Below are 19,205 nucleotides of genomic sequence, written 5' to 3'. Positions count from 1 at the left end.
CTGGAAGCAAGGCTGACGGGCCCACAGGATGGTGATTCTTCTTGAAAGGAAGAACTACGACCCTAAGCCTGAGGTCAAAATGTATGCCTCTGGACACAGCTTGGGGTGTCAAGGAGGAGAAGCAAAATGCTTAGCCTTTGCCTGACCTGAGGGCAGAAAGGTGATGCGGCCACCCGTTAGGAGTGCTAGACATTGGGGCAGAACGAGGGAGAGATGAATTTTCTTTCCTTTAAACTTTTCAGGGGTGAGACACTGATAAAGTCCGGTTTAGCAATCATACCCTGGTGAAAACCAGCTTCATCTCTTAATTCCGAGTACCTAAAGACTATCTTGGCCTTATTAACATTTGAATGCCTTGTTTAAAAGAAATTGCTGGAAAGGGCAGCAGGTTTCCTTAGACAACTCTGGAAGACACACTCCTATACTTTTCCTCACCCTTTTTCAAAGTTTAAACTTTGGGGCTGTCTTAATGTGGGTTGAAGTTTCTTATACCTGCTTTCCTGCTAAGAAGGAGACCTTGAAATATCAAAGCCAGCAGTGAAATTCCAGAGACAAATGGAAAAGCGACTCACCTAGGAGTGGGCCCGGCGGTCAGGACGCTTATTTCGAAAATGCATAGTGCAAAGGCAAACCTCTGGCCCGCAGACATCTGCTCTGGCTAGGCGGTGCCGAGTGGAATGGCCAGACAGGTCCTGCCAGGTGTTGATCTGCAAAGGGCCAGAGAACTGGGAGATGATTACTGCTTGTTTTTGGTCGGGATTTTGGTCAAACGGGGCTTCCTGGGAGCCAAAGTCCAGTCAAAGGAGAGTCGTTTCATAATTCTTGGCCTACTGTTTTCTTATACTGACCAGCATATTGGGACAAGGAACCCATGGGTGCTGAGTTGACTAGGTTAGCAGGAGGCTTGAAAACAAAAAACAAAAACAAAACCAAAAACAAAACAAAAGGCCAGTGTTTCTCCTCCAGGGAGACGCCAGGAGGAAGAATGAGAGAATGTATAATTTAGGGGAAAAATGGGCCTGTGGATGGTTCTCAGAGAGGCATAAATTAGTAAAAGAAATTAGTCGAAGAAGAGCCCTGGTTGGAACAGGTGGCAGGGACAGATGTGGCGATCTGAGAGCGAACGGTGTGGGTTATTGCCACATGGGTGTAGCAAAGTGCAAAATGCAGTTATAAAGCTGCCTTTCTTTATAGATGCAGTGGATCATTCTGAATCTAGGTAAACTCCCTAAGGCATGCATCCCGCAGGAGGGAATGTTCTAGGTAAACTCCCTAAGGCATGCATCCCGCAGGAGGGAATGTTCTAGGTAAACTCCCTAAGGCATGCATCCCGCAGGAGGGAATATTCTCCTTCTCTCAGGAATATACCTGTCGGCAAGATCGATCCTGGGATGGAGCAATTTGCTTCAATCCATCATAAGGGACTCCCTCCCCTTCCTATTTTCACTTTCCCTGGGACTCGTGGAAAGGGTGAGGTGTCCTCCAAAGTGCCAGAGGGTATGGATGCCACAGCTGCTCTTAAAACACAGGTCTAGGATAGAATGACCTGGCACCCGTGAAAAACCACTGATGCCTGGCCACCCCCCACCTATTCCTATTTAATTGGTCTGGGATGGGACCTTGTATCAGTATTTTTTTTTAAAGCTTGCTAGGTCATTCAAATGCGTGCCAGGGCCGGGATTTAGAATGACGAGCTTCAGAAGCAATATTTCATTAAATTTCTGAAAAAAAAATTTGCTGGCACAGGACTTATTAATTATAATCAATACTTATTAATTACAAATAGGCAATTTTCCAACATGAGGACATATGCAGACTGGTAACACAGAGGGTGGGGCCGGGGGGTAACAGCTAGTTTTTCCAGCATTGCCCTACCTTTCCGCTAATGGTGCCACTTAGAGTAAAAGTTATTTATTCTCCATAGGCTTTCTTGTTGTGTATGTGGAGACTTTGAGATCTCTAATGGGGCTGATTTCAGCCGTTCCTGAGCTTGCTGTCAACCTGCAGACGGTGCAGAATTGCCGAGTAATGTGGTGATTCGAATGTGTGCAGCAACACTGGTCCCCAAGCCGATGATGAAGATCTATGCCCAGGGACACTTCTTGGGAGTCTTAGCTAACTAATGACAAGCGGAGACCGGCAAGATAAGGTGATGTTTTATGCTAATTAGACTTAATGCTCATTGGTTAGACTTTGTGATTCTTGATAATTAGATGTGAATGGAGATTGAAAATCACTTCTGTCCTTGGAGACTGACTCACCGCCTCAGAGGGTGGAAGAGGGGAGAAGGGGAATTTCTTAGCTGGCTGCTTGAATGCTGTAGAAGTTCGGTAGAAGTTCTGTTTCTTTTATCCCCATGGTTCAGGCTAAACATAATGTAGCAAAGGAATGGGAGCAAAATAATATAACAATATATCAATTATATATTATATGTTAGTGATATATAATATATGGTATATGTTACATTTTTGTAGTGCTTTTAACTCTTTTTTGACCTTAACACTTAATCTGACATTTTTAAAAATGAGGTTTATACTTCTGTGTGTATCTAGGGGAAGTGAAGCATGTTGGACTAGAGAAATGAAAACAATAACATTTTTATTTAATACGTAATGGCTTTCTTTTTTTAAGATTTTATTTATTTATCTGAGACAGACAGTGTGCGTGAGCATGGGGAGGGGCAGAGGGAGAGGGACCACAGACTCCCCACTGAGCAGGGAGCCTGATGCAGGGCTCAGTCCCAGGGCTTTATCCCAGGATCCCTTTGATTATGACCTGAGCTGAAGGTAGATGCTTAACTGACTGAGCCAACCAGATGTCCCAATACACAATGGTTTTCAAAGAAAAGAAAGGAGAAATGTTTGTCAAACTTCTATGTGTCAAGGTAATATACATGTGTATGTATAGATATATTTATATATATAAATAATACATATTTATATAACTTTTATATATAATAACATATTTTATTATATATGAATAATATATTATAAATATATTTTTATTTATATATAAATAAATAATATATTTTAATATATATAAATAATATAATTTATGTAATTATATAAAATAGCTAACACACACACATATATATATATACACACACACATACATGTATAAAATCTCATTTAATCCTCAAAATAATCCATTTTACAGTTGAGGAAACGAAAGTGCACAGAGATCACATCATTTGTCCAACATCACGCAGCGTCTGCAGTCAGTGAGAAACTGGCATTCCAACTTGGTGTGCCTGACTCCTCATCTCAGTCTCTTCCCACCACACATCAGTTGTGTTATGTTGTTATGTTAAACAACTTGAAACTGTAAAATTTCTCACTAAACCCTCTCAACTCTATAAATAGTAGGCTTCTGGTTTAGCTTTACCGATGAGGCCCAGAGAAATACAGCCAAGGCTGCAAAGACAAAGTGGCCGAGGCGGGATTTGAATAAACATATCTTCAAACTCTGATGCCAAAGTTTTCCACTCTGCTGAGGGCTCTCAAAGTTTTCTCCACTCAGGAGCCTTAAAAAAGAATTTTGTTTAATTTCCCTTTGGTTTCAGTTTGCTTGGGAACTTTGTGGCACTAAATTCTATCTATTGCACAATAATTATACTTTTTCCTGTTTTTTAAATTTTTTATTTTTTAAAAGATTTTATTTATTTATTCATGAAAGACACACAGAGAGAGGCAGAGACATAAGCAGAGGGAGAAGCAGGCTCCATGCAGGGAGCTCACTGTGGGACTGGATCCCAGGACCCGGGGATCATACCCTGAGCCGAAGGCAGATGCTCAACTGCTGAGCCTCCCAGGCATCCCACGTTTTCCTGTTTTAAAGTCAGAGTCATACACGTGTATACATTAGAATGTGTGACCATTAGGCAGAAACACTTAATTTTTACTGAAGTGATGTAAATGTTTTGGGTGTAATTTCCATCTGGCTCTCTTAAAGTGATGGAAGCAGTTTTCTGGAAGTTTATTACTAGAAATTTCATGGACTCCCTCAGTGTTCAGGGATCTCAAGATGAAGGCACCATCTCATTCTGTATCTGTTTCTGACTGAATCCTAAAAGATCCGTGTGTCCTACACCAACCATACTGAAATTGTAGTGCTTTCACTTATGACACACACAACTGAGGGAATTAGAATCATTAAATAGCAGGCCCCTTGGTTTGGGGTGTGTCCCGTTTCCTGCTATGTCCCCAAAGTCTAGGAATGTGCCTACCACTATTAGGCTTCAACAGTTATTGGGAACTATGCATTCATAGATGAATAAATAAATATAGATGAGGAAAATGATGTCCAGGAATAGGAGGTGACACTCCCAAGGTCACACGGTTAGAGGTAGGGGGGCATCAGGTTCCAGCTCTCTCCCTGTTGGTTCTGTGCCATTTTCATTACAGGACTTTCAAAATGAGCTCTTTTATAATGCAAGAGAGCACGATTTCTCTATGGAGTGGTTCTGGGGCTGTTTGTGAAGTTCAATGGGAGTGATGTAAGTCTGGCGATCCCTTTACAGTAATAAGAATTCCTGTGGCTCAGATTTGTTTACAGTCACATGGAACTACTTAGGGCCCCCTGAATTGCATTACAGCACTTCATTTAAGGAAAGACTCAATACAATCCCTCTTTCTTTTGAAGTTGACAAGATCTGGCTATGCCACCTTCTGCCCTTCTGTTCACCAACACTGTTGACTGTCTACATTCACCCAAGACTTTTGACACTGTCTTCTCTCTCTCTCTCCCCACTCCAACTCCAGCTTTTTCTTTAGTGATGTCAGTGTTCTCTGAAATACCACTGCACCTAACTCTTTCTTGATTCCAACAGTTCTATGAATATTTATCTTAACCCCATCTAGCCCATTGTCCTAGCATCATTCTAACACCTGTAATGGCTTCATCTTTGCAAATGTCAATATCCTTACTGTCTGACCACTGTCTCCAAGTCTTCCAAGCTGCCTCATCCTCATACTCTCAATATCCCCTTTCTCTGCTTTATTGAACATCCAGCTCCTTGATTTCTTCATTTTGAGTTTCTCTTATCGCTATTGCCTTTGTCAGCCACACTTTTTTTTTTTTTTCAGTTTGTATCAGGTTTCTTCCCTTACTACGTGGTTGTGCTCAACCTATTGCAGTTTTCCCTTTGCCTTTATTACTCCACTGAAGACCTCCTTATTGCTAAATTTGATGGACACTTCTGGGCCCTGATCTCTGTCGCATAGAGGCATCTGTCTGGACTGGCCATTCTTATGCTTTAAAATTTGCTGTTCCTTTGACTTTTGTGATACATTTCCTGATCATCTGCTTCTCTTTTACCAGCTCCTCTCCCTTATCTGTTATACAAATGTTAATATTCCTCAGTGGTCTGTCCTCTACCGTTTCCACTTCTCAGTCTCTACCCTTCTTTTCTTACCCACTCTGAAGATTAAGCCTACTATTCAGAACCAGAAATCTCAAAAGATTGGTCTGTTGAAGTTCCTTTACCAGGAACTTCTGGGTTTTTGTTTTAGAAGTGTAGATATCGGGATCCCTGGGTGGCGCAGCAGTTTGGCGCCTGCCTTTGGCCCAGGGCGCGATCCTGGAGACCCGGGATCGAATCTCACGTCAGGCTCCCGGTACATGGATCCTGCCTGTGTCTCTGCCTCTCTCTCTCTCTCTCTCTCTGTGTGACTATCATAAAAAAAAAAATCATTAGAAGTGTAGATATCTAGAAGTGATACTTCTTGAAAAATGCAACACTAATAGAGTTACTTCCCAGCTTAACAATCTTCAAGTACTTCTAAGAAATCTCAAAGTGGACTTTGATTTGCCTATGGTAATTTGAACTTATTTCTAAAATCACACACATAATTCTTGCCCTGTCCCTGTCCAGGAAGCTCTTCTTATATTCCTTATTTTTATTAATGAGTCACCATTAGCGGTCTTTCGGGTTTCTGTATCTGGAAGTCATCTTTCTTTTTATTGCATTAGTATTTTGACAGTATGCATAGTGTTAAGCAGGCTCATAATGGTTACTTCATAGTTATTCCATAGTTATTTCATAGTTACTGGATGACTGGTTGATTTCACTTGGCTCGGGTATGTTTGGTTTCTGGAACTTGGAACTTTGACAAAAAGAAACTAGTATTTGAGGACAAAACTATATACAGATTTACCAATTAACAACATGTAAGCCCAACTAAATATAATAGGGGATGATGCTTTGCAAATTTTAAACTTTCTTTGATTTTCTCTTTTAAAACTATGTTTTCTTGATTCTGCAACCTCAAGGCTGAATTGTGAGGCTTCTTACCCAGGGAAGGAGATAGTAGAATAAAGAAGCAATCAGTCACCTGTGAATCTCAAAGTAGTGGAGACAGCATGGCTTGTGATGTTGGTAATGTGAGAATATTGCCTCTCCTGCTGGATCAGAGCAGTTGTGAGAGGGAGAGAGGCAGAGCGGGGAGAGGCGGGCCTGGAGATGAGTTTACGAAGTAGTCTTTCAGGCCACCCTTTGGAATGGGGCCAGCATGGTAAGTAGGTTGAGGTCAGAGACAGATGTTTCTTTCCTTGCCATCTGGAACTCTGGGAGAGCAACTTCCAGGCTTTCTCAGTATGGGGGAAGCCAAACCAGAACAAAAGTGGTTGTGGTGTGTAGTTGGGCAGAGGAAGGACTGATTTTGGCTTCCTAGGTTTCTTTGGCTGTTTTGGGCCACAGAGGATACCAAGAAGTTCCCAGGCCCTGAGGAGGGATAGGGGAAGGGATAGCTGGTAAACTAGCTGACAGGTTTGCTCTGTGAAGGATGATGTGGCCCTGGAATTGAGGGCAGAGATGCAAAGGCACTCATAGCAGATCCCTGGAGTCTAGTCAATGATGCCTGAGATGGGGGTCCAGGCTGCAGGGAGAACCACCCAGCCTTGCAGGCCACTCAGCTGCATGGAGAGGAACAGACTCTCCATTCTTTAGCCAAGAGTATTCATTACAGATCCCACAAGGTAGTAGCCACGTAGATGGGGTATATGCTATAGAGATCGGAAGAATCAGAGGATACTACAAGGACCTACCTGAGAATCTAAACCCCTTCTCAACTTTCTTCTCTCCCATCAAACTAACCATTACAGAGAAGAGCAGAAAAAGGGGAAGAAATATGAAATACTGGGCACATAGCCAAGAAAGAAAGTATCCTTAGAGGGAGTGATCACGGCTAGAGTGGGGTTGCAAGACCAGACTAAATGTTGGCATTCATACCCAGCAGAATAGAGACCTGTGACGAAGAGCACACTAGGGAAAGAAAGAAAAGGGAGAGAGAAAGGGAGAGGGAAAGAAAGAGAAAGAAAGGAAGAAAGAAAGGAGAAAGAAAGAAAGAAAGAAAGAAAGAAAGAAGAAAGAAAGAAAGAAAGAAGAACGTGGATATATTTTTTCACTCCACCCCAGTGTAGTGTAAGCAAATTTTTGACCCAGTTTAAGAAAAACGTTTTTTTTTTTCTTCTCCAGACATGTTTTGCTAATTCTTTTTCTGTAGGGGAAGGGCCAGTCGTAATTACAGATGATTTAACTCAGGAACTTAATCCTATTTTTGGTCTGGCATCATCTCCTTCATTTTTTCCCCTTTACTGATCTGTGCTTTTCCTATCATGGGGGTTTTGTGTGAATTGTTGGGCTGCAAGACATCTCTCTGCTCTGTGATCACTTGTTCAGTTTCCAATCTCTACAGTGCAAAGGATTGTGTTTGTCAAATTAGAAGAATGAAGAAAGTCATCACCACTAATAGGTTTTTTAAACCCCGAAGAACTGAGAAGGAGAGAATGAGAAAGCACTGAGTAAAACAAACTGTGTCATGAGTACATAATTTTGATCCAATTCATTAAGAGCATGATCCCATTGGTGTTTGAGTTTTGTGAAAAATATACAACAGTAATAGTTATAAAATTGGGCTCCTCATTGACCGTGGGACACCCAATTGGCCTGCTTGTGAGCAGATGCAGGATGATTTGTTATTGATAATGTAGAAGATATTGGGAGAACATTACTCACAGCCCATCTTTCATTGTGAGCAGCTCATAGCTTACGTGAAACATTCTGATGGAAAATACCTGAATTAGAATGTACTGTGTGAGGTTAGATTGATGCGTTGCATTTATAATAACTAGATAATTCAAACTTCTAAGTGACACTTAATTCATTCTGAGAATGTGCCCTGAAAAGCCCAAAGAGGGACCAATTTGCCTAATTAAACATAAGCATAAATATATCATGATAGGCATACTGCGTGTAGGAAGTAGAAGAGGAAAAAAGTACTAAGAAGAGAATAAAACCTTGGTGAATGTGAGACAAGCCAGTGGAAATAGGCACTGGGGCCAGTTTTTGGAGGTAGTGGAGTGCTGGAGTGAATTTGAGGTTAACTGCAAGGACACTGGCCATTTCAGCCACTTACTAGCTCAGCGACTTTGGGGAGTTCCTTAAAGGTTCTGTGCCACAGTGTCTTCTTCCATAAAATGCTGGTGGTGGTAGCAGCCTACCTCATAGGACTGACATGGAAATTAAATTGTTTATTGTAACGCACTCAGAATAGTGTCTGTTGTGTGGTAAATGCTGGGGAGGTGTTTGTTGTTATTATTCAGTGACTTCTGTGGACCGTCCCTGCATCCAGTCTGGTTTTCCAGATTTGGTAGTTGGGCTCGCAGTGAAGAGAGATGAAGGATTGTGAAGTGTGTCAGGTAGTAACAGTTCAGAATTCCACAGTCCTTTCTCTGCCATGCTTCCAACTGAGATGGCAGACATCCCTTCAAGGCCAAGTTAGGTTATACCAACAATAAAGCCACCTGGACAGTGGCTTTTAGTTCACCCGCCTTTCTACTTCTTATTGCTCTGATAACCCTCATGGTACCAACACACAGAAACTAGTCCTCTGCATTCTTGAGCTTACACCTTCTAGTCCAGGTACCTTGGCACTGGCTTTGCTGACTGTGCCTTCCGTGTGTGTGCTTCTCTTCTGCCCTGAAGGTGCTATGTCGTCAAAGACCGCTGTGATCTGCCCTGGGAGGCAATCCAGCTTAGGGTTAAACTATCACCCAGGCATGTGGGAGACACATTGACTAATCCATCACCCATTTCCAAGGCCCTCTTGCCAAGGCCAGCTTCAAGGGCATGTGACCAGTTTAGTCGGACAGGGCTCAAACACTCGGGAAGGCCCCATGTTTGGTTTAATATTCGCTCAGTGCCACTTTGGAATTCTTAATTCTGTGCTTGGACTTTTGTTTTGAAAGCAAGTTTGATTGGAAAATGAAGCACGCACACGAACAGAGGAAATGCTCACTGTGTCCCTTCTACTATGCCGCCACATTTGCACAGAATGTTTCTGTTGCCCCATGAACATGTAATTTAGGTGGACCCGTGATGTGTGGGAGTTCAGTGAGTCAAAGCCAAAGTGAGTATGAGGTATATGTCTGTTGCCCATCACTGTGTAAGTGACAGCCCTGAGAGGTCATACGCTCCATTTGAACCAGAACTTACTTCCAACACAAAAAGAAACACAAATGACCAAGAAACACTATCATATCTTTTTTACTAGTGGTGTCACTTCTCTGCATTAGCCATCTACTTACCCTGAAAATAATAATATGAAAGGAAAGAAAAAGATAGAACCACTCGTATTTCTTCTTTTCACCATTTCTCTTTACTCATTAGTGAACTAAAGGTAGCATGTACTAATAGAATGTTCATGTATCAAGAAGTGAATTAAGAACAGTTGAGTTCGTTTTGTGCAGTGTTTCTACTGTTCTGGTAGGAATGAAATACATATGTTAAGTATATATGCATGTATGAGTTCTGAAATACAAGTTGCATGATTTCAGCAATTCCAGTTACCAGCTAAAGATTAGCAATAAAATTCACACTTTAAAATTTATTTTAAAATTTAAATTTTAAAATTCTATTTCTTTTTTACTTAGAACAACATTAAATAGCAAATAAAATATGTTATAATAAGAAAAAGGTTGCAGAAGAAAGGATATGTTCATGCATTAGTGTCTTTAATAGCATTTTCCGCCCTGGTTTGTGAATAATGAGCCCTCTATTTTTATTTTGTCCTATGCCCCATAAATTATTTAGCCAGCCATGTCTCTTCCTTAACTATTTTCATTACAGAGGTTGGCAAAGCTAAAAACTTGACTTCCCAGCATCCTTTGCAATTAGCAATAGCCATGTGACCAAATTCTGGCCAATGAGACATAGTGAAGTAAGTGAAGTAGTTGGGAAGCCTGGAGGAAAACTGAAATTACTGGTTCAAGGAGCAGACCTTGGCTGTGCTGCACTTTCCTGTTCTGAACCTCCTTCAACACTAACATCATATTTGGAGCTATGCAGCCATCTTGTGACCATTAGGCAATAAACGAGAACAGAAAGCCAAAAGGCTACAAAAGTTGGAGTGAAAAGCTAAAAAAGAGTCAATGTCCTTGAGAGCCTTGTTGAGCTGCTCATCCAATACCAGCAGCCCTCAATCAAGACTTTTTATGTCTTTTTAATAACTTGCTACTAATTTTAATCCCTGTAAGCCTTTCTATTGATGTAGTCTTTTTATTGCCAATGGCCACGTGGGCTATAGGGTGCCTACCTGTTCTCAGGGCTTTTTATAAAAAAAAAGACAACTCCTCCTGCTTCTAACTATCATTTCCATCATCAAGTCTCTAGGCCAGTCTCTTACGCTAGTGAGGGAGGTGGGGAGGTAAATGTCACATCAGCTTTCCATTCCTGGTCCCTTCCCTTTCCATTTGCTCCTGTGATCCAGCACTCCTCTTAGTGCCCCCCAAACAGAAGGCTTTGTGATGATCAATCAGTGTAAGTGCGTACCTGGTAGAGGCAGCCTCAGACACACCCTAGAACCATTCACAGCTCAGCCTCAGCCCAGTCAGGTCATCATGTACAATGGCAATAACTTCACTTTCTCACAATTAAGGTAAAATAATAGTGATTGAAGTTAACCAAAATGAAAAGAGAATTGACATCAAACCCCATAAGTAACATCAGAAGAAAACTTAGTTATGGAGACTTTCAGAATCATTTTTTGTTTGCTTGTTTGTTTTGTTTTGTTTTCTTTTCTTTTATAACCATCTCAACTTTGGTCAAGGCAGAAACCCAGTTTCTTTGCCACCGAGTAGCCCACACTGTCATCTCCTTGGAGACTGGCACTCATATGATTTCAGCACAATAGAGGTTTAGTAATTAAGTACATAATTCCAGAAAAGCAAGGGCAAACAGGGGGCTCAGATCCTCATTAGGTGAGATGACACATGGCTGGCCCTTGGCCATCAGCCTGGCTATTATTAGGACATGTTAACAAGGCTGCTGCTGTCACACCGCTTTGTGTGTGTCTAAGTTTGGCATATCAATTTAGAACTGAGTCTTAGTTATTTTTATTAGAAGAAAGTTAGTTGAAACAACATTTCCCAGCAAGAATTAAATGTTTTATTATTTAGCAATTTCCTCCAAATGGTAATAGCTTAAATATTTACCAGGGACTTTTAGGGAGCTCCTGTCTTTTACTAGATGACTTTGTATTGAACTTTATCTGGGAACATGGGTCAAAGTCCTCACTCATCAGCTTATTGCAAAGTCAACCAAACTTCTGAGTTAGCTACATTTTCTGTTTTTTCCCCTCCCTGCTTTCAGCACAGGAAAGACACAGAATTTGCTGTGTTTGGCTCTCTCTAGATACCATGGTTAACATTCTGATGGAGGAATTTGAAATCACAGACTGAAAAGATATCCCTACCACAATGCAGTTTTACAATAAAATACCACAGCAATCACTCCAGAGTTGGAATAGATTTTAAAGCGTGGAAGTCACCCTCAGATGAGATGAAACCATGACAGATTTCACCCTATAGGATTATGATATCAATTGGATAAAATTATGTTGTGTAAATGGTAAAGCACCTCATAGATGCAAGATTATCTTGAGAAAATCAGTACCTTCTCCTTTTGTATTGCCTTTATGTGAGGAATTTGAGGGCATGCTGGCTGTTAAAGTCCAGCTTTTAGTTTAGATCTGATGCCTAAAAGAAACCGTCCTCCTGGTATAATAGGGTGATCATAAGAGCTGAACTTCTGATATACAGGTGTGACAAGTACTGTTACTAAATAACCTTACAAAGAAGAGATCTGTTTCCACTTTGCAGAGACACTTCAGTAAGCACCTCTCCCTGCTTGGCCAACAGTAGTTCCTACTACATTGAAATGAATGTCCTCCCCTTGTACACATGAGCAAGGGTTAACCTCCGGCAAGATCTTACAGATTAAGTCACATGGAAACAGCACACTGAGTCAGTGGGTTAGACACATTGCAGAGCATCTGGATAAGCCAGATAATTTGTGCAACATGCTCTTATCAGCAGCCTTCTCCAGCACATCTGTGGCTTACTGGAAGCTGCTTTTGTGTGGAGTCTATTTTTCTATATTCTACTCAGTGTTGGCAGAAAGGGACCAAATGTTTCAATTAAGAGGAAAGGTAAGGCAGTGATAATGAAGAACCTATACTCATAAATACCCATCAATGACACCCATCTGTTTCCAAGTTTGTCTTAATCCTTAGAAAAGTTTAAGATCAAGACTTTTGTACTGAAGCAAGGCCTGCCTTGAGGTCATCTTCCCAGTAGATCTAGGTCTTTTTGGAAAAAAAAAAAGAGAGAGAGAGAGAGAGAGAGAGAGCCTTGAACATTTATACTAGGGCAGAGTATTTAAGAGTGTCCTTGTGCTAAAGATGTCTCATCATGGACCTGCCTACCTCACACAGAAGTTCTCCTAATGGCCTCCACCAGGCCAGATCAGGCCACATAGTTGTGAGCTCTTGGTGAGGTCAAACATGACTGAATCAAGAACAAGGAGAGGTAAAGGGTAGAAGGTATGACCCAAGGGTTCAAAATGATTTTTGTACTAGATTTCAGTAGAGGTCATTCTGATACAGGTCATATCCCTTGGATTCCCATTAAACTCCCAGGAAGGGAATACGTGTATTTCAGAGAGAGGAGAATAAGGCATTAAAAGATAACAGACAATTAAAAAAAAAGATAACAGACAATAGTTTACTCATAGTCCTATTTCACAGATTTCCACCTTCTCTTCATCTTTGTGACAATCCAGAATGTACTAATATTTGCTCACCTTAGACCGATAGATCTTATACCTTGACTCTAACACATCAACTCAAAGTTGGGATCGACTGTAAGAATAAATTGATGCTAACACATGAAATTCGCCATTCCAGTTTATTGAAATGAGTAAATTTATAGCTTTATTTGCATACAGAAAAGTGCACAATAAGTATGTACAAAACAGTTGTGTGGCTGATCATCATTTTCAAAATTTGTCTACTTCCAAAAATTTAACTACCTTGAAATAATTGCCTCCAGGTGAGCATATTCAGGTATTTGGACACATAAAACACTATTTTAAGTCTGTGTTTATAATGACTGAGTAGGAAGCCAGATGGGAAAGTATGCCATACACGATCAGCTATTACCATTAAACATAAAACCACAGGACTTTAGCTTGGACTACTTGGGGCTAATCAATAAAGGTTCAGGAGGTCACCATCTTATTGAGATCCTGAGCAGTCATTCTCTTCTACTGAAAGGTAACATTGTATGGTTGATTATCACCCACAGAACCTGAGTATTAGAGGTCAAGAGACAACATTTAAAAACCCAACATAAACATAACAAAATGAAACTCATTTTGGCAGGAACAAATCCTTCAGAACTGCTAACAATATGACTGGAAATGAACTGGGAGAGTTTCCAAGGTTATAAGGAGAAAAATACTGCAGACATTAGATTTTCAATGATAACACCACATGCTCGTTCTACAGCTTCTCTCCTCTCACCCACCCACCCATTTATCCTCCTACTAACTGTGAGATTGTGGCTTCAAGCAAGTTTTCCAGTTACTTGATAAAGGTCTAGCATGACCAAATAAGCACCTAATATGTTTGGCACAATCACATGGAACTTTCTGATGTGTTGCTCTTCAGAGTATAGTCCTTCATTGATGAGGTCAATTTTTCTTTCATTTTCTTCAACATGAACTGCTCTTCTGGAACTTCAGCTCAAGAGGATGGCCTCCTACTCCATGGAAAGGATAAAGGGTGTGTCCATTTGCAATCTTAGTTATGGGGTTTAGCAATTACTGAGAAGGCAGAGACATTTCAGATCCATGAATCATTAGATTTTTTTTTTTTTTTTGGCCCCATAAAACTCTGTTGCTTGTGAAAGGGAAGTTATGTTATATGAACCTGGGAACAAAACTGACTGAAAAAAGAATCAGAGGGAAGAAGAGAGGAGAGACAAGTAATGCTTTTCCCTCATTTGCACGATCTAGCAGGAGATTAGAAAAAAAATTTTTTTTTGCCCTTCAGAGAAAATAATATTCAAGAAGAGAAGTTATATTTTTAAAAAGGTTTGTAAGTGTGTCAGATTCCCAAGTGTCTAAGAGAAGTTGGACTTGCTTCCATTTTACTTTAAAAATTCTCTATAAATGTGGATATGAAGCAAGATTAAAAAACATGCCTGCTTTTAACTTTTAGGTTTTATGCTGTAAAACGGAACCCCAGACAACTTTGAACAGTAAGGATTTTAAAATTTATTCAAAACAGTGTCATCTGAGGAGTTGTGGTGGCTGCGTCTCCTAACCAGAGGGTACGCAGTAGAGTGTTCTAGAAGGTTCTAGGAACACAATAGGCAATGGTTCAAGTGGGGAAACTACTTCATTTACATTTAAGCTAGAGAATTTAGGTTCTTAATTTATTTAAAGCCATAGATTCAGTTTAGCTTTAATCTGAACAGAAAAGTGAAAGGCATTTTACAAGTGGAAGAGGCAACAAGAAATAAGGCAACAGATAATATGTCAAAGCTGGAACAAGAGCAGAGGTCAGGACGTGTCTGGCTATTAGCTTTGTCCTTGAGTACTAAGGCCAACCTTTTTGTTCCTCTGGGTAGTCAGCATATCAAGTTCCTAGAGAAGTGCAAAGAAGAAACAAACCATGGTTATAACTTTTGGATTAAATATCGATGTATTAAATATCAAGTCATCATTTTAAAACCTCAATAATAGTATCTCCTAGGGCTCATGTGAGAGGCTTTAGTAAGATAATAAATAAATACAGAACCTGTAATAAAGTGATTAACACCCATGTTCAATAATGTTAGCTATTTTCTCCCATGATAATGCTCCCCGACCCCCAATCCCAAACTGTAAGTTTAGCAAGTTCACCAAAATAATCTTTCCTTCATGATCTAAGAAAGAAAGGGCCTCCAAGGAGACCTTTCATCAATTCAGTTTAGTGCAAAGAGTCCTCCTCGACTCTGGATGCAGTTTATTCCTTTCCATCTGTCCATATTTACCTCCCTTGGAGATGAGGTGAAAATGAGTCTCTGTTAAGACTTCTAGCCCTTCAGTATATTTTACTGTTCTCTCAGCATTAGAAACTGCAGGCTTTCTGAAACATGGAGCTCTTCCTCAGCATCTGAGGGGAATTCTTAGGGCTAGAGCAGAGCCCAAGAACTTGTCTTTTCAATAATCTCAGCCTGTTCTCTGAAGCAGACTTTACAGAAAAGCCCTTTAAGAAATATTGTAATTCTAGAAGTCAAGTGAGGGGCAACAATCCAAATTGCATATAAAGTCAATATATTGTTCATGTCAGATTTAAGATGTTTATCTACTTAAAATAATTAAATTCTAGATGGGTCAAGACAGAGTTTAGGAGTCCCACCTGGATGGGGCAAGGCTGAAAAAAAAAGGGGGGGGTTGGTTCCTTTCATCCTTTTTATTGTTCTCCCCTACCAGCTATGACCCTTCCTCCTCTAAAATGTGGACAAGTCTTCTTCCACTGACTTCAATCTTCTAAGATCAAATGAAGCTGCTTCCACTCACTGCTGATAAAGAAAAGGTCATGCCAAGCCCTCCCATGGTCTCAGTCTCAGGTAACAGTTACACCTAATAACTCACCTAGGATAAAGTATACTAGTGAAAGCCACCTGCAGACTCATCTGGTCATATGCTGCTTTTGAAGAAGCTATGGGCAACTGTCACCACTTTCGCATTCAATATCCTCAGACTAGTTTAGACTACTTTTGAGATCACTCAAAGAGAAATAATTTGATTTGGGAGGCAGCATATGTTTAGCGGACCTGTTCTTCAAAAAGTCTTCAGATTTCAAACCTTCTTTAGAAATCAAATAACTACTAGGAAGCTTTGCAGTCACTTCAATATGAAGGTAAAAAAAAAAAACCCTCAAACAATTAGAAAGCTATTATGTGTTATATGAGTCTTATTGTCATAGAGAAGTGTTATTTTGAAATGTCAAAAACATAGGATATGATAGAAATCCATATCCCATGGGGATATTACTATTTTTGTAGCATGTATAATTCTATTCTTAAATGCTCAGCTTAGTCATTACTGAATTAGTTAAGCATAGATTCCCGTCTATTACTTCTAAGTTACAGAGATTTAACCTTGTATCAATTCTAAAATTAAAATTTCACCCTCACCCCCTGGGCCATGCTGCCTTATCAAACCTAAGCTTAGTAGGATCTTCTACTTACAGAAGTCAGGCAAAAGGATTTCCAAAAGGATCCCTATATACATCAGAAGATGTGGGTTGAGAAGCTTTTATCTATGAAGATAAAACCATCCAGTCAATAAGTTTAATTACAGTTATGAAGGAAAAAAAAACCTTATAATTAATAATTAAGACTTCTCAAATTCCTTTCAAAATCACTTAAGTCACAGACAAATCCGATATTATATGGGTCTACGATATTATATGATTTCTGTTTTCCTGCTTACAATTTGTGATGCATATTTATTATTTACATCAAAGTCAGGGTTCACATGAATGATGTTTGCCTTCCCCAAATGAAAGGTACCTGTTTTTATGAGCTAAAAGATCATGGGTGGGAAATTGGGAATCTAAATCCTTGAAAGACTTTTTAAAAAGATTTTATATATTTATTCATGAGAGACACACAAAGAGAGAGGCAGAAACATAGGCAGAGGAAGAAGCAGCCTCTCTGTGGGGAACCTGATGCGGGACTTGATCCTAGAACCCGGGGATCATGACCTGAGCCAAAGGCAGACACTCAACCACTGGGCCATCCAGGTGCCTCTCTTTGAAAGATTTTTAAATATAGTATTATTTTGGCTCAGTTTTCTCCCAAAATGCTTTTGTGAGCCAGGCAAAGTGAGATACGAATGATATTTTCTATATGAAACTAATTTCTCAAGCTCAAGATGATAGCCCCTGCAAAAAAAGTCTCTCCTCAGTTTGAGTTGATGTTTTCACTGTGATGGTTCTCAATGATAAACCTAAACATCCTTTAGTACCAAAAACTTATTATACAAACAAGATTAATTCACGACACAGTAGCTCTGTGTGGCATGTACTCTGGAACAACAGCTTCTAGTAGTTGATACTTACAGAGGCTTGTGAGGAACTAAAAGAATCTTTAGAGAAAGGGTTCTCAAATGTGTTGTCAGCAGATTTGGTAACTGGCAGGGAACCTTGTCTGGGAGCTGGCTTTGGTGGTTCTAGAAGGCAAGAAACACCAAGAAGTCAGTAGACAAATTTTTCCCAAATATAGGCAAAAGTCCCCCAGTCAAGCTTATCTCAGAAATTAAGTTCCATACTTTTGGAATTTACATCATGGAACAAAAATCACCACCAAATACTAGGACTCCCTGTGATTGTTGCAGGCAAATTCGTCAGAAGAGGAGGCTGTGCACATGGACCTGAAGTGAAAGAGATTCAGAATTCCCTCACTAAGGCCGTGGAGTGTGGCTGAGGCTCTGTTGCACGACCTTCCAGGCGCCACAACCCACTGAATTTCAATAGCTCTTGGCAGCCCTTTTAGGAATTGTCACAAGAGGGCAGCATTGGGCCAGCCCTTAGAAACAGCTAAGGTAATAAGCTCGCTCCATAAGGGAAATGGTCAAGTTGTCTCCATCACCACTGATTACCAAAGAAAGCAAGAGTCAGGCTATTGGCAGGTGGGAGAGAGTTCTTCTAAGGACTCTGTGGGCCCATACAAGAGTGGAAATACTCGTTGGTACAATAGACAGAGAAGTGAGTAGCTCACCATTGATCTTTTTCAACAGCTGATTAGCATCAAAGTCATCATGGTCTGCATTCTCCTGAGGAATGCCAACCTTGCTGTTGAAATAACTGGAGAAGGCACTTGAAGTCCCAGAGGAAGTCTGTTCTCCCTTCCTTGCAGGCACAGCAGGTGGCTGTCGCAGTTGGAAGTCCTTAAACATTTCTTTCACTTCTTTGACTTCTTTATCCCCAAGTGGGTCCAAGGCAGTGAAGGCATCACTGGAGATGTCCTTCGGAGGGCCAGTTCTGGGAGGTGGTTGAGGAGGAGCGACCAGAAGAGAGGAGAGCATAGAAGGGGACTGGGTAGACACAGCAGAAGCTGGAAAAATATTGCTCTGGAAAGGGTTCCCCAAAGGGCTTGTTGAGGACCAAGTATTGGGTGCCATAGATGCTGATGGGCCCCAAACAACAGGGGCTGGAGGGGAAGTTGAGGCTGCAAAGGATGAAGGCTGGTTCCAACCTGGAACAGCTGGGCTTGTGGTAAAAACAACTGGCTGGCCGAATCCTGAAGGCTGACCACTCATCATGGCTCCCGGGACCACTGAAGTGGACTGATTGAAGACTAAAGACGTTGGGTTCCAGGGGCCTGCCTGAGGGGGGCCAACCGGGATACCACCTGAAGGAAGCAGGGGAAAGCAATTTATCAGGACACAAGCTTGAAGAGGATTCTTGAGTTTCAGAAAGTATGACTCTCTGAGGGGCATTTACCAGGCATCTACATAGCAAACACCATCCTGAAGCCTTAAGGCTGACATGGAAGAAAAGGTCTCGAGAAACTAAATCATTCTAAAGATAAACTAGCTAATACAGAATAGCTGGTATTCACACGTTGGTTGCATTTGAAGCCCTTTTTTTTTCTACCAGAGATTTTTAAACTTTTCTCATTAGAAGGGTACTACACTCCATAAGGACCTAGTCATGGAAAAACGAGTGCTTATCAAACCGCTACATTTCAAACAGCTAGGACAGAGCCTGTCAATAGCATGAACGTGTTTGTTGAGGGAATATATTTAATAAACAAGCCATACTGATTGCGAAGTAGTTAATGAAGATAATCCATTGGGTACTCTGAGTCAT

At 40.7% G+C, this 19,205-nt stretch overlaps 2 protein-coding genes across 6 annotated transcripts in view; both read right to left on the bottom strand.

Annotated features, from left to right (window-relative positions):
* Window positions 1–747, bottom strand: part of C9 (complement C9) — a 60,067-nt gene extending 59,320 nt beyond the window's left edge. The window contains exon 1 of the mRNA XM_025436375.3: window positions 573–747. Within this exon, the coding sequence (XP_025292160.1) occupies window positions 573–649 (77 nt within the window). The 5' untranslated portion in view covers window positions 650–747. The remainder of the gene's footprint in view (window positions 1–572) is intronic.
* Window positions 748–13,228: 12,481 nt separating this feature from the next.
* Window positions 13,229–19,205, bottom strand: part of DAB2 (DAB adaptor protein 2) — a 51,057-nt gene continuing 45,080 nt past the window's right edge. For 4 of the 5 annotated variants that reach the window (XM_025436219.3, XM_049109306.1, XM_025436220.3 and 1 more), the window contains 4 exons: window positions 18,112–18,744; window positions 17,454–17,563; window positions 16,579–16,649; window positions 13,229–14,986 (listed from right to left, as the gene is read on the bottom strand). In XM_025436219.3, the coding sequence (XP_025292004.1) occupies window positions 16,584–16,649; window positions 17,454–17,563; window positions 18,112–18,744 (809 nt within the window). In that variant the 3' untranslated portion in view covers window positions 13,229–14,986; window positions 16,579–16,583. The remainder of the gene's footprint in view (window positions 14,987–16,578; window positions 16,650–17,453; window positions 17,564–18,111; window positions 18,745–19,205) is intronic. The other variant, XM_035714916.2, reaches the window with a different exon arrangement.

The sequence above is a fragment of the Canis lupus genome, chromosome 4, assembly GCF_003254725.2.
Source record: "Canis lupus dingo isolate Sandy chromosome 4, ASM325472v2, whole genome shotgun sequence".
NCBI classification, from domain to species: domain Eukaryota; kingdom Metazoa; phylum Chordata; class Mammalia; order Carnivora; family Canidae; genus Canis; species Canis lupus.
This window is presented reverse-complemented; position numbering and strand designations above follow the sequence as displayed.